Below are 15,244 nucleotides of genomic sequence, written 5' to 3'. Positions count from 1 at the left end.
TTTCTCTCCCAGAGACTTGGGAGAAAATTCAGAATGACGGTTCATAAGAATAAATCCCTCGTGAAGTGCAAGGTGCCCCTACGCGCGCGGCTGTGTGAGTGAGTGTAGGCGTTTATTTCCCTTTGAAATTTGAAAGTTGATTTCATTCTGAATGGCAAGAAACTGAATATTGGTCAATCATCCCTTCTCGGTGATTTGGCTTTGATTGACAGCCTCTCCCTTTCCCCCCCCCCCACCCTCCGCTCTCTCGCTCTCTCGCTCTCTCCCTCAATCCCTCGCTCTCTTTTTAGTACCGGTGCAGGATCAGCGCCGGTCAACGGCTCGGAGTGACTCTCGACCCTGGCCGCTGCCTCTGTCGAAGCCAGACGGGGCCGTGCGAACAAGCCGGAATCTGTCTCTCTCGCCCGGCCACGACACTCACTTTCCTGGCCTTGTCCCGAGCCTTGAACACGTGCGGTGTTCCTGGAAAAGTCTGTTAAGCGCCAACATCGAGTTTCAATCTCTCTCTCTCTCTCTCTCTCTCTCTCTCTCCTCTCTTTTTGCTGCTTCTTTCTCTACTTGTTTAAAGGGCTGGTTTAATCGTCGGACGTGACGTCGATCTCCTCTGGGCTGGCCTGCTTGGTGGCGATCCTCCACCGGTTAATGTGATGCGTCCCTTTCTTCTTTTGTTGCGAGTCCGAGCCTTCTTCTTCCAACTTCTGCCGCTTGAACTTTGTCCGTCGATTCTGAAACCAAACTTTTACCTGGGGCAGCACAAGGAGAGAGGTGGAGAAAAACAGAGGCGGCTATTAAGCTCGGGCAGGTATTCCCTGCTAGTTAAGACTTAATTCCTCACAATTAGAAAAAAAAGAAAAAAAAATTAAAAGGATCCTTTTTTTCTGCGCGCCCTTGAAACGCTGCAACTCTGCGCCCAGGCGCTTCTTCCCGGATTCGAGTGGATGGGATGGGCCCCGCCTGGGCTTAAAGCGAACCAAGAAAAGCAATGGGTAACTCCAGAAAGAAACTTCTCGCTCCGAAATTGTCCCCAATCCTCACAGCCTTCTTGACCACCACCCCTCCTCCTCCCCATCTTACAGACGCTGAGTTTGGTTTTAATTCCAAAATCGACCTTCATCCACAGTGCTCCTATAGCCAAAGGCCAGTGTGTGTGTGTGTGTGTGTGTGTGTGTGTGTCACCTCGCACTTTCCCTTCCCAGCAGTATAAATGTATGGGTGAGCGCGTAGTGACCCCTTTCTTCTTGCTACAATTAAGCATTCCCGCAAAAGCCCAGAGAACTGAGTCCTTCGGGAGAAGGGCGGTATACAAATTTAATAAATAAATAAATAAATAAAATAAACTACCAGAAATCCCCAGAGCCTCCTCCTGCCTACCTTTGATTAGCAGGAGCCAAGATCGCAGGCGGCCCGCGCCCCGCACACCTGGCACGCGCACACCGGCGCTATAGATACACGAGGGTATTTCCCGGCTTAATAACTTCCACTAGAGTTGCAAACTTACACCTAGCTGTTACGCGGAATTCTGGTTTCTAGCCTAAGACAATTCAGCAGCTAGTTCGAAGGCGGGTTAATTAAGAGCAGCTAAGGCTGGAATTGTAGGCTCGCTCGGTAGAGGGTTTTTGAGATTAAACCCTTAGAGCACCGGTCTTTTCCCCTGCAAAAAAAAACCGTACCGGGCTATCCATGTGTATTTATAGACAATTTCTCCACTGAGTGTAAATGGGTCTTCCTCTAAAAGTAAGTGCCAGAACCGTGGAAAAAAAAACTTGTTCTTTCTCTCTTAACTTGCTCCGCCCAGAGCTCGGCTGGGTCTTGGGAGCCTGACAATATGGCATTTCAGGCGATTCGGAGCTTTTAAGATCCTATGCACGCTTACTAGGAAATAAATGCCATAGAAATTAATGGACTTCCCGTGGCTTCGGAAGACAATGCCAGGATCAAAGGCAATCTCATTGACTTCACAGGAACGCTGACCTCCTGCCTCCCTGGAACTCAGTTAAGCCACAGTAATTGGGGTTTAAGATTAATCCCCCACTTTAGGCACAGTTCTTGGAAATATGCCCCCATTGATGTCAATTTAGGACTGCAGCTTTTTCACCCTTGACTGGAACTCGTTTTGAACATTAGATTCCATCAGAAAATCAATAGGGCTCCCTCTCCCAGGAATATCGTTTAGGATCATGACGGTAAGTGTTCGACCCTCTTTACAATGCTCTCCTTGGCTCACATTGGAGGATCGGATTTTGAGTGCAGCCGGGAAACTGGAGCTGCTGACTGCATTCGAGCTACAAATGCTTGTTTTGAATTAGGGTACACTTTGATCACAACACGTGTTAAATTCTAGTTAAGAAAGCATAATAATTCTATTAACATAACCTGTTAAGCCAAATTATCCTATGGCTTAACCTAAGGAGCTGGTTCGCACAACAAATTAAAATCTAATGTGATTCGGTTTGCTTAACACTCTGTGCTGTAGAGTGACTTCCTAGTTACTCCAGAATAGCTCTATTTATAGCCTGGTAGGGAAAAATGCCCTCTGTGAGCTCCACCTCCTCATATCCCAAAGGACCACTGTCAGAAGTCTTATGCCCATTTACCTGGACCCAACCCTGGTGATTTGATTTAAAACAGATTTACTGACCCTTGCTGCATTTGGTAGTTCTGCCTTTCCCACCCTAGCCCATCTTGCTTAAAATAGAGCCTCACTGGCCATGAGCTTCCATCTCCAAGCAGAGTAAGGGGGAATTGGGATATATGGTTATTATCCAGACATTTGGATCTATGTACATCCACCTGTACATGTTCCTGTATGAATTGCTCCATATGTTTGCCCACCTGCATCAATCCAGGATACATACCTATCATGTATGGTGTGTATGATACATGCACATGTATGCATTTAAACAAATCTGACAGGGTTAGGGTGAGAGGCTACCCCTGTGTAATTTAATGAATGGTGGCAGTCATATCTACATATTGTGGGTAATACACACAACAGAGTGAAGGTGTTGTGTGCTCTTGCAAAGAAGGGAATATTTAGCCATCCCAGTCGGCCTTCAGATATGTTTATGTTATCGCACCTGTACCCAATTGCTGAGTTTCCACCTCGTCTCCGTGGTGCACAGTACATTTTACGTAAGAAAATGATGGAGGACAGTACTTGGGAATCCCAGGGTTCAAGTTCTTAGTATTAATCAGCTCATCTTAAACACAATAATAACTAAACGAGACTTTTATTTTTTTTAATCCTCCTCCACCCACTTTCTGCCGTCTTTCGTTTGATCTTTCCACTGAAAAGCGGTTCTTACTGTCGGACCTTAGAAACCGATTAACAGACAGGCCTACCAACATTTAGCCCAAACGCAGCTAGGTTCCAGGTTAATTTAGCGGGGGGGGGGGAAATCCCTTTAAAGGTGGAGGAGGGGATTATTCTACCGTAATTAAAAATAATCAAAGGGGGAAGGAGAGTGGTGAACGAGCTCAGTTAATTAAGGAGGAGGTTCGAATTCTGCCAACTTCAAATAGAGGGTTCTTTTGTATCAAGCGCCTCTGTCTTATCAAAGGAAGGAAGGGATTTCAGTTTTTGTGGGACCGCGGCTATAGCTAAAAACGGGAAAGATTAGGCACTTTAAAACAGGGATGCCCAACCCTAGCAACTTTAAGACCTGTGGACTTCAACTCCCAGAATTCTATGCTGGCTGGGGATTTCTGGGAGTTGAAGTCCACAGGTCTTAAAGTTGCCAAGGTTGGGGACCCCTGCTTTAGAAAGAACGGAGAAAGAAGTCCCCGTGAGTTTGGCGAGAGGTGGCTGAAATCCGCCTCAAACCCGACCTGCTGGTGCTGCCAGCCATTTACTAACAGATCATCTTGGTCCCCGAAATTATCTTCAGAGAGATTGGAACGGACTCCCCCGTGGCGGTCAAAGGTAAACGCGGTTTTAAAAGAAGGAATAGAAAAAGCAGCACTTTTCCGATTCAGCCTGGAAATGCCCGATAAAGACTTTCCACGGGAGGAAGGGAGGGGGGAAAAATCCGAAAACGGGACCATTTTAATCAGCCACTTTAACCCGCTTCGCTGCCCTTTCTGAAGCCCTTCGCTGCCAGACGCCGCTTTTCCTCACATCTCGGCTGCATTTTCATTTTTTTTCCCCTCCTCCTTTAAATAGTGAGCGGGGGAACAAGGGGTGAGTTTAATTTGCTTTTCAGCGTGCTAATTGAAGGGGACGACGGTTCATTTCTCCACGCCGATCTCCAAAGGGGAGTTCATTTTGTCGGGGGCTTGGGGGCCTGACACCACCACAATAGACCCCGACCAGCTTCGGAATCAAGCGGGACAAAGACCACCTTAAAGGCCGCTTTGCCCGTGGAAATCAGCTTGTCAGCAGCCCCCTTGTTCGGCGAACCTCATCAAAGTGTCGATCCGTTGACTGGGGTTTTGTTAAGGGAGGCATGTTTAAAACAAAAGATTCAACCTCGTCCATACTCTCCTCCGCTCCGCTCCGCTCCGCCCCAAGAAAGGCAAGAAGGGGAGGGGGGGGAGAGAGAGGGAGAGGGAGAGGAGGGAGGAGGAAAAAGTGTTACAACTTAATCCGACCCAAGAACGTTACTGTTTACTGGGAACTTTGAACTAAGCTGGGCCCATTTTTTTTTCCTCTCCTCCTTCCCCTCCTGCTTCTCCCGTCTCCTTTAACCATGAGAACGAACGGCCCGAGGAGGAGGAAGCGCGTTTCTTTCCAAGCGGCTTGGAGGGGAGAACAACTCTCCCAAAGTTAAGAGGCAGGCGCAATAACCAAGCTGAACTACAATCGGGAAGTCAGGCTAAAAAAAGAAGAAGAAGAAAAAAAAATCTTCCTCCAACCCCCACCTTAAACCAAACCCTCTTGGTTTCCAAGATGCAGGCAGGCGCCCAGAAGGCAGCTGAGCAAGCTAAAATGCAGCCTGAGCGATTAATTTGATCTGCTTTCCCTTCTTCCTCCTCCTCCTCCTCGCCAAACCCCCTCCCCCTCCCCCGCCCCGCTCCCAAGGTTAATACAATAGATCATTATCCTAAGCACACTTTTCCAAGCATCTCTTACGGCCTCATCTGGGCGATTGTCAAACCACGCCATTCTGCCCCCATTGCTTTGCCCGGTGCACCAGCTTTTTGATGTATCTACCCCACAGCTCTCTCTCTCTCTCTCTCTCTCACACACACACACACACACACACTCACACACACACTCACACACACACCCGAAAGCCCACTGATAAGTCCTTTGGATCGGAGAACATCCACGCCTCTCAACAGCGGAACTTCCAATATGCCCCAAAATTCAAGTCACCACGAAAAACGCCAAGCTTTCAACCCACAAAGCCGTGAAGACGGTTTTAAGAAGATTCCGGGTTCACTGCAGAACGGACGGATTTTTTATTTTTTTTAATTTTTTTAAAAAAAACGAGTGGAAATCTGTGAGATTTAAGGTCCAAGGCCACTAGATCTAACAGCTAAATCCTCTGTCCTTTTGCTCGGAAATAGCTCCGTCTCAATAGGATTTGGAGCTCCTAAGCAGAAGTGCTCACGATGGGACCATTGTTCAAATTCAGTTATTTTAGTCTCAATCAAGACATATGTGAATCAAAAACAGGGAATGCTTACTTCCAATTTCAAAAACAAACCTGGAAGGGAGAGATACAGGACTTTTTTTTCCCCACCCCTCTTGTTGACACGTGATGTAGGAGTTTGAAATGCATTGTTAAATGTGCAGATTTTATTTAAAACAGAAACAATCCCAAAAGAAGTCGTCCACACACGCTAACTAAGACTACAATAACCAATCAAAAGAGCACACCCTTTGTAGTTCAATTGTCACCGCTGACACGGGATAACTGTAGAGGAGGCCCCGGTAATACTTTTAAAAATCCTCAAAGATGAAGAAGCCCTAACAACGAACTCCCGTTTTATTCGTCCGCCTTGAAATTTGGCCCCGGATTATCCTCACTGCTTGAGCCAAAACCTGTTAAGCCGATCTGCCTTGATCAACGGTGTAATCCTAGGCTGGTCTACTTAGAAGTCAGATCCACTGAATTGAATGGACCTGGCTTCCAAGTAAGGCGTGTAGGATTGCACTCGGAAAATGATGAATTTCCTTTTACTGCCACTCAGGCGAAATATCTTATTTTATTTGGACTTCAAGGAGCGTGTAGTTAGAACAGCTGGCTTTGGGCACTGAATAGGTCTCTCTCTTTTTTAAAGGCAGGCGCCTTTGACAAAATAAGCATGAAAGGGACACTTCTTTCTTTAAAGAATGTGACCAGAAGGAAATGTTTTCGGTTCCTCCCCCCTCCCCCCCCCGCCTAACCAACCAACACACGGCCCTTACATTTCATGCATTTTACACTGAAAACCGTTCCCCCCCCTCTCTCTTCTTTCTTCCTACCTGAGTTTCCGTGAGACTGAGGCTGTGGGCCAGTTGCTTTCTTTCTGCCCCGACCACGTAGTGATTTTTTTCAAAAGCGTGTTCCAACCTCAGTAACTGGGATGGAGAAAAAGCGGTGCGGATCCGTTTCGGTTTCCGAGCCAGTGCGTTGTGCAAGAGGAAACTCTCCGGGCTGGTTTCATTACCTGGATAATCAGAAGAAGAAGAAGAAGAAAGTGAAGGCACACAAAAAGAGCCAAGAACCAACCAAGCCCAGCTAAACACTATTTTGTGCTTCTCTTTCTCGAGGTGGCAAATAAAAAATAAAAAAAAACCTCCGTTCTTTCTTTATTTGGCCCTTTCCTGACACGCGGTTTGTTACTTCGCTAGAGCTTCAGTTCTCCCTCCAAGGCGGATGGGAATCAGCTGCCCTCTCTTTTCTAAGTACCTGCCTTCAGAAAGGAAATTGGGGGGGGGATGACACTGAGGGTATATTAATTGGCCATTTGGAATTCTTTTGTAGAAGGGTAAGATGAGGTGTAAGGGTGCTTCGAAGGAATCCAATTGGAATTAAGAGGAATCAACAATAACAAAACAAATTATTTCTTCTATGGGTCAGTCTTCTCCACGTACTCCGGGAAAGGTGCAAAAAGAATCTTTCAGGAGACCCAATTTTCTGAATAGATTCCCTCACTGTAAACTCCCACTTTATTCCCGCCGTGTCACGAACCCCGAGCCCTCTTCCTCCTCCTTCCTCCTTCCTCCTCCTTCCTCCTCCTCCTCCTCCTCTCCTTGCTGGGCGCTTTTGTTTATTTAAAAACTCTCTTTGTCAGTTCCCTACTAAGATAAGCGGGTAGAATTACTGCCCTCGCCACTGTCCATTTTGAAAAATGGGGCCGGAGGTCCCGCTCTTGACAAAGTTGGTTTTACGAAATTCAGAGTCCTCCTACAGAATGCAAGCAAAGGGCGAGGCGGGGATGGTGCCTTAAAAATAAGCCGAACTGAATTCGGCTTAAGACCTTCGTCCTATCCTCAAGCAAAAACACGGGGTTCGTTTCTGTCTCCGTGACAGGCACACAACACACATTCGGCGCTGCATTCGCCCATCGCAGAAACATGTTTAGTAAGGGCTTGAAAATGTTGCCCCAATCGCCTGTCTATTTTGTTCTCTTGGTTTTGCCGCCTTGGTATTCGTTCTTTTTCCCGGGGAGGCCGATGCCCCAGTCTGACCAGCGCCACAGCCAGTCAAGCTCTTTCCTTTCTGCTGGCGCTTTTCAACAACCCGGGCACAACGGAGGGCGGATTACGGAGCGAGCGAAACCCTTAATTTTCCACCCAGAGCTTAGTCGCATAATAATCAGCCTTATCTTCCTTCTGGGGAACCGCTCCAACCCGACAGTAGCGCCAGTGTGGATTCGACTTTTCTTCTCCACATCCCAAATATCTACCCCATAGTGAATTTGGCGGATGGCCTTTATTTATTTCTTTGTTTGTTGGGCGGGGGAGAAGGGAAGCTTTATAAAAAAACTGAAGCGCAAATATTTTTCAAGGCATTGGCGTGCGTTAGGAGTGCAAATGCACACACACACACCCCAAACACACACACAAACACGAGCAGAAGCGAGCGCACGTATAGCAGGACGGATGCCTTGCAGGCATAGGCAGCAGGTGAAGATCTCTCAGACTGATTGCTCCTCTTTCCCCCCCCCGCCCCTCCCCCGAATTTCAGCTTTCAAAAGTCTTAAATCCCTTGACCTCCGAATTTCTCTCGCTCTCGCTGGCTCTTTTTAATCTACCTTCTTCTCTTTTTATCTCCCTGGCTATCTCACCTGACACGGGTCTTTCACCCACTTTTCTGTTTAGAGGTAAATCATACGCGAACGCATAACGAAGGGAAGAGAAAGGAAATGAAAGCTGCTATTCGGGAATCCTTCCCAAGCCTTTTGCAGCTTTACTTTGTGCTGTTCTGAAGATCTCCCCGCTCACTGGAAAATGACAGCGGAGGGGGGAGAGGTGCCAACCCAAAACAGGGGGATGCGACTGCAGGGCGACTTAAGTTGTTGTTGTTTTCCTGAGAAGTTAAGACCCTTTGGAGACCCTGGACTTCAAAGGAATGTACTCCAAGGAAGTTCCCTTAGAAGCTGCACTTCGGAAGTCGGTTACTGTAGCCCGAAGGACTCGCGAGAAATAAGGCTAAGGATTGCGTATATGTGTTTGTATTTTAGTTAGTTAGAAATACAAATGCGCAGACAACACAAGTCTTCCCTTGAAGCTGCTAGAGAAATTTCTCAAAGTAGCAGCTTAAATATTTGAGTTCAGGAGACAGCATTAATTCCAAATGCACGTCACCTCTGGTTTGTCTATTTAAAAATAAATTCAGTTGTGAGATATTAAAAGTAGCCCTAATACTAACAAGAATTAGCTTCCACCCTACCCCTTTTGTTCTCCTCCGGCTTAAATAAATTCTAGTGTCTTTCCCTGGAATTTCCAGCGCTAGGTTAATTTAGCCTCCCTCCAGCTAAACGATTCGACCGGTTTATTTCGTGAAAGGTTCAGACGAATACGAAAAAGGAAAAACAAAAAACAAAACAAAACACCTAAGCCGAAAGTCAGGACTTTCTACAAAAATCCCCTGTCTTGGGGCGGTGGGGGGCCGCGGAGCTCCTTTGAGCCAAATCGAGGACCCCGCTCCTTGCTCCATTCTCTTTGCACTCCCACCAGATTGCTGATCCAGACGGCAAGAGCCCCGGAAATCCACCGAGAGAGAGAGAGAGAGCAAGCGAGCAAGCGGGGTTTCCCTGAAGCTGATCCGGACTAGCTAGAACAATTATTTCCCGTGGACGCAAACGGCTTTCGAGGTGGCAGAGACAAAGAGCCGCCACTTCCTCCTGGCTTCACCTCCGAACTCGAGCGCGGTGGACTTGGCCCTCTTCCGCAATAGCGGCAATCGGGGATTCCCCCCTCCTCGATTTATTTCCCCACCCTGTCCTCTGCGCTTACCTTGGAACCGGTGGCCCAGGTACCGATATCTGTGTATGAGCCAGGGGTAGAAGGTGGACGGGTCCCTCTGCTGCGAGGCGAAGAGCGGGTGAGGCGAGGGAGAGGAAGGCAGCGGGTGGGCGGCCAAGGCGTGGGGCGGGGGCACGGGGTGGACCGGGACGGCGGCGGGATTCGGCGGGTGCGAGACAGCCTCGGCGAAGACCAAGTCCGGGTTGGAGTAGACACCCCGGCCGCCCGAGTGGAAGCCGTTGAGGAAAGGATTCATGGGGCTGGAGTTGGCATAGCTGAGCGCCGCCGGCCGGATGGGATCCTCGGCGCGGGAGGCGGGCAAAGCCGGGCTGTCTTTGGCCACCAGAGATTCGATGGTGAAGCAGCGTTTCGGGGTGGGCTGGAACATCCTGGCGACGAGCAGACGCTCCTCCGGCTGGCCTGCCGCTTGCCGCCGCTTCTCCTCCTCCTCCTCCTCCTCGGGGTCCTGGCCAGGAGATCGGAGCGATCGGCCCGCCTAGATCCAGAGTCTGGCCGCCGGACGGCCGCCAGCGACGGCAGCAGCAAGAAAACTGCTCGGCCGCATGAAGAGGCGAGCGCCCGAAAGGGAGACGCTCTCTGCAGCCGCTCCTCTCGGCTCCCGCGCTCCCTTCATCCACTAAGTGTGTGTGTGGGGGGGGGGGAAAGTTGCTGGGCGAAGTTCTGGGGTTTTTTTTCTTCTTCTTCTCCTCTCCCCCCCCTCTCTTTCTTCGCCCACCCCCCCGCCCGCCCGTCCGCCCTCCCGCTCGCTCGCTCACTCCTTCCTTCCTTCCTTCCTCCGCGCAGCGCCCGAGGCGGCCCCTTTTAAGTCCAGCGGCAATCCATGAAGGCGAGCGACCGGGTCCCTTCGCCCAAAGTGGCGCAAACGATTTGTTAGTTCATGAGCCTAATTAGTGCCGCGGATCATATAAACAGCTTCCTCTGAAGCCTGGTAAATGGCTTGATGATTGGTCGCTATTACTCGCCTTGAGGTTGAAGGGGGGGGGGAGGGAAGACTCTTTAAAGTGCGTCAGAGGGGAGAGGCAAACTTCTGGCCGACGCGATCCTGGAGGGATGGATCCGGGCCCGACTGGAATGGACTCCTCCGCCTGAAGGGGGGGGGGAAGAGAGAGAGAGAGAGAAAGAGAGAGAGAGACAGAGAGAGAGAGAGAGAGAGAGAGAGAGAGAGAGAGAGAGAGAGAGACAGAGACAGAGAGACAGAGACAGAGAGACAGAGAGAGAGAGACAGAGAGAGAGAGACAGAGAGAGAGAGAGAGAGAGAGAGACAGAGAGAGAGAGAGACAGACAGAGAGAGAGAGACAGAGAGAGAGAGAGAGAGAGAGACAGAGAGAGAGAGAGAGAGAGAGAGAGAGAGAGAGAGAGAGAGAGAGAGAGAGAGAGAGAGAGAGAGAGAGAGAGAGAGAGAGAGAGAGAGAGAGAGAGAGAGAGAGAGAGGGCGCAAAATCACCCGAGGAGGCAGGAAGAGACGGACGCGGCGGCGGCCGGTCCCGCGAGTTGAATCGAAGCCCGCCACGGGTCAGGTAGGAACGGGGGGGGGAGGGCCCGGTTTGCCAGCTTTGAAGAGGGACGGGGAGGAGCTGGGGCAGGGTGGGGGGGGAGGGGGAATAAGGGAGTCACTCGTCGGGCTTAAAACACACAAAAAAAACGCCGAACCGGCATGCCCGAGTCCCCTAACGCCGCGTTTCGGTGGGAAGGAGGAGCTGAGTTTTGGGGGAAAACCCATCTCCAACCTTTCTGGAAAAGATGAGGCTCCGGGGCTGAGTCGGCGGAGGGGGGGACGGGACGGGGGGAGGAGGACGGGGCCGTTCCCCTCCTTCTAGCGCCTTCTCACCCTCCCCCCCCCCACCTTTACACCTTAGAACAGCGTTTCCCAACCTTAGGAACTTGAAGATGCGTGGACTTCAACTCCCAGAATTCCCCAGCCAGCTACGCTGGCTGGGGAATTCTGGGAGTTGAAGTCCACGCATCTTCAAGTTCCTAAGGTTGGGAAACGCTGCCTTAGAAGCCTCCCCCGTCGATCTGTAGTCCCGGAGGGGAAAGGGGTCACTTTCTCCTCCTTCGAAGGTTCTCCTTCGGGGACTTTTCCGGAACTGGTTTCGGGACCCCTCCCAATTCTGGCTTTTTCTCGTCCCGAAAGAACCCGGCGAAGGATACGTCTTCCCCGGCTCCGGCAGGCAGCAACTTTGGGGAGACTCTTAGAACAGAGACCGGGGTGGGAGGGAGGGGGGGGCAGGAGGACACAAAGCTGAGCTGAGAGACGGGTGTATCATCCGGGAATCCGGCTTCGTCCGGGTTTTCGAGATTGCCGTGGCGTTCGGGGACGATTTTTTAGGCCCGAGTTCTCCTGCTCCCATTGGCTGCCGCGGTCGAATAATTATGATCACATCCTTACACTGCGGGCCGCTGCTTAGTGTTTATTGGTAGTTAAGGATCTATTATCTATTCATCAACCTACTATTTTTACCAATTACACTCTCCTAAAGTGAGGTACCAGCAGGTATTTTTCACGTTTGTCATTAATGATTTTAATGCGTCTTTTAAATCTATTGGGCGATGTGATTTATTTTCTGAAAGGCGAGGAATTGTGCGTGGAGAAGCATATATTAAAGAATGACAAATCCTCTTTCAGAACGCCCTAATTTTCTCCTGTGTTTTTTTTTTGTCCTGTCTTCTTCCCACTCCTTTATCTAGAAGTCAATAATTTGAGTTTTTATTGTTTAAATTGATCGGCACATTCATATCATTGGAGACGTATCTGCCTTTTTCATCCCAAACAAAACAAGGACAAGGGTTGCTGGGGAATCTAGGATGACCGGGATCTCTCGTGGGAAAGATAGGTAGAATTCCGGATATAAACGCTTGGGAGTTCTCCTCAGACTGGGCGTTTTGTGAGTGTCTAATACGAAATGTACTTTTATCCATAGTCCACGGGCACTACTTTTATATTTCCTTTTATCTGACATGTAAAAATAACACATAAAATACAAACATATTGAATGTATAAATTTCACAAATGAATGCTGTTGTAATTAAAACAATTATCATATATAATCATTACACAAAAGCCAAATATTTCTCTATTGACGACCGTATGTAGGCAAAAGGGAAGAGCAAGTTAGAAACGCTTTCAGCTGCGTCCATCCATGAAGATGGAATATTATTGGAGTTCTTTAGCCTGCACGTATCGTATCGCTTACCTTCTCCTCTCGTTCTTCCCCATATCCTGATGTATTGGTGTGTGTTTTATTTTCTTTTAGAGGAATATTTAATTCAGAGAAGGGTAGAAAGAATAAGGAAGGTCCCTATAACTTTGCAGCTGAACTTGCTTTTACTGGACGATCCTAAGCGTCTTTTCGTTTTCCTGTAAGAGATTAATCTGACTGTAAAACAGTCCATCTCCCCCCCCCCCCATTCCCGGTTTCACACGACTTACTATTTTGGCTAGAGCCTTAGAAAAGCATAGAACGAGGGAAGAGCGAGTGGCCTTGGAAAGGGCATTTTGTATCTCTAGGCGAATATACTAACCCTGCCTTTAATCTGGAATTGAAGATTTCTGTTTACCCAATTACTTTGGACTCATTAGCAAAGAGTCTAAGGAACCCGCCATTTTATTTCTACTCCTAACACTTCTGCCAGAGCACTTTTTATCTCTGTCTGAGTGTAAATACAGAATACCATTATCAAGGTAATAATTTATTTCATCCTGGGTGGACACAGAAGGAGAATTCTCCCGAAATCAGCGGATTTGACAAGCTTTTGGACACATTCGCTCATCAACAGATCTAAGCCCGCTTTACAAGACCCAGCGGTGGGATTGCAAGAAGGGTGGAAAACCGGTTTGAAAAAGGAGGGTTCAGGGGCCAAGTTTGGCTCTCGAAAGTTCCCAAATGGTGGTGGTGGAGAGCGGAAGCAGCACAGGCACGCCAACTTGCTTCTAGAGTGTCTCCAACTTTAATTAAAATCTCACAATCTAAACATCTCCAGTCTGGCGGTTTCAACCCACTTGCCCTGTTATAGTGAGTCCCAGGCCTTTAAGTGGGTTTCTGGTAGGCTGGAGAATATCTCCAACCTTTGAGGCCGAACAGCTTTCGGAACAGCGACTCCGAAGTGAGAAGCCGGCTGGGCTCTTTAGCTCCTTTCTCGGCCTAGCTTTGAAGGGGAGCCCCTCCGAATGGGTCTCGGCATCGCCTCCAGCCACGTCTCACCCGCCAAGGTCATCCCGGTTCTCTTTCAAGCCGAAGGAGAACTGGAGCCCGGTTGGGCCTTCCCCTGTCCCGCCGCCGTCTTAGGGCGGGCGGCGCAGAAAGCTGCCTGCCTTGCGGGACGGCGCTGCGGAGGAGCCTCGGTTTCCTCCTGGGCTGCAGAAGAAATGAGTGCGGGGGTTTTCTACCTAGGCCAGGGGTAGGCAACCTCGGCTCTTTTATGACTCATGGACTTCAACTCCCAGAATTCCTGAGCCAGCTTGGCTGGCTCAGGAATTCTGGGAGTTGAAGTCCATGAGTCATAAAAGAGCCGAGGTTGCCTACCCCTGGCCTAGGCCATCCCGCTTATTCCACACTGCCTTGGAGCCGATGGACTGCCGAGAAGCCTTTCCAATAGAGGTTTGCACTTTATTGGGACGGGGTGGGGGCGGGGGGTGGGGGTAGGGGAGGTTTTGATTTTGTATGTGTGTGAGAGACCGAGGTGGAGGGGGGGGGAGAAGGGAGTTTCTTCCTATTTCTTTCCTAGAGCTTTTCATTTCCCAAAATTCCCGGGAAATAAGCAAGCCCACATACACGTCGAAAGTTCAGTCTTCGTGCTCGTGGGCTCAGCGGATCTGGCTCGGGCTCAGAGAAAGATCCAGAGGGAGAGGGGGCGGGCGAGCGGGCAGGGGAGAGATCATTATATGTGACTTCAATATGCAGATTCAGCTCCATCTGAATGCAGGTTCGGATTCGTTGTCAGGTAGGTTGAGCTGCTCCGAGACCCCGTTTCAAAGCATTTTGGCGCCCTGAGCCAGCCTGGCTGTGTAGGCCCGGCTTGCCTTTCCTCCTGTCCTGTGAGAAAAGGCCAGAGCTGGGTCTGCTAAAACACGGGAAGGGCTCGACCCTTTGGGAATGGAAAGAAGTCGGTCCCCCCCCCCCGCCCAAAAGCGCCTGTTTCTCCGGACAGTCAGGTTGCAGCGTTCACTCAGGTGGAAGACCAAGACTTTTCCCGTCCTGGCAGTGGTGGGGAAGAAGGGCCAGATTGCCCTGCGCTATCCCCAAGATCTGATCTCCGGACCAGCTTCTCCTGTCGGAAAGAAGAGCGGCCTTCCTAGCTAACTTGCTTCGGATGAGTGGAGGATTCCTGAACCTACAGCTCCTTGACTGCGTTTACTGGGTGGGGGATGTTTGTACTGGCCTTCCCCCCCCCCCCGTAATCTAAGGAATCACTCTTTCGAGGTGATACCTCAGGGATCAACAGAAGCCCTGGTCCCAGAGAACCTGTTGGAGAACTAGAGTGAAGTTCAGTGAAACCTCTGGCCTGTGTATCTGGGGGTTGCCAAGATGTCAATCTGGCTGTGCCTATGAATCTCTCAGAGTCGACCAAGTGGGTGCATTTTTCCTTCTCCCTAATTCGGAGTCCCTCCTCTTCCCCTGCTAAGAGACCGCCAGGATGCTGGTTTGAGCTGGGTCCCCATCACAGTGTTCCTCCCTCTGGACTCATTTAAGATCCAGAGCAGGCCAGCAATGTGGTGGTGCTGGATGCTTGGAAGCAGAAGACAGGTTCTTTGGATAGGTAGAGCAACCTGAGAATGTTCCTGGTTGTCTGTAGCACTGTAAGTGTGTGTGTGTGTGCGCGCGT

At 49.7% G+C, this 15,244-nt stretch overlaps 1 protein-coding gene across 2 annotated transcripts; it reads right to left on the bottom strand.

Moving 5' to 3' along the window:
- Positions 1 to 262: 262 nt before the first annotated feature.
- Positions 263 to 9,788, bottom strand: EMX2 (empty spiracles homeobox 2; the record flags this gene model as incomplete). Of its 2 annotated transcripts, XM_081328522.1 has the most annotated exons (3): positions 263 to 743; positions 6,413 to 6,597; positions 9,392 to 9,788. In XM_081328522.1, the coding sequence occupies 3 exons, from the start codon at positions 9,786 to 9,788 to the stop codon at positions 576 to 578; spliced, it is 750 nt and encodes a 249-aa protein (XP_081184648.1). In that variant the 3' UTR covers positions 263 to 575. The 2 variants fall into 2 exon arrangements, with proteins under 2 accessions (XP_081184648.1, XP_081184649.1); XM_081328523.1 differs by lacking the exon at positions 6,413 to 6,597 and having other exon boundaries at positions 537 to 743.
- Positions 9,789 to 15,244: the final 5,456 nt, after the last annotated feature.

The sequence above is a fragment of the Vipera berus genome, assembly GCF_964194415.1.
Source record: "Vipera berus genome assembly, chromosome: 5".
NCBI classification, from domain to species: domain Eukaryota; kingdom Metazoa; phylum Chordata; class Lepidosauria; order Squamata; family Viperidae; genus Vipera; species Vipera berus.
The sequence above is the reverse complement of the archived record's forward strand: the minus strand, read 5'-3'. Positions and strand labels throughout refer to the sequence as shown.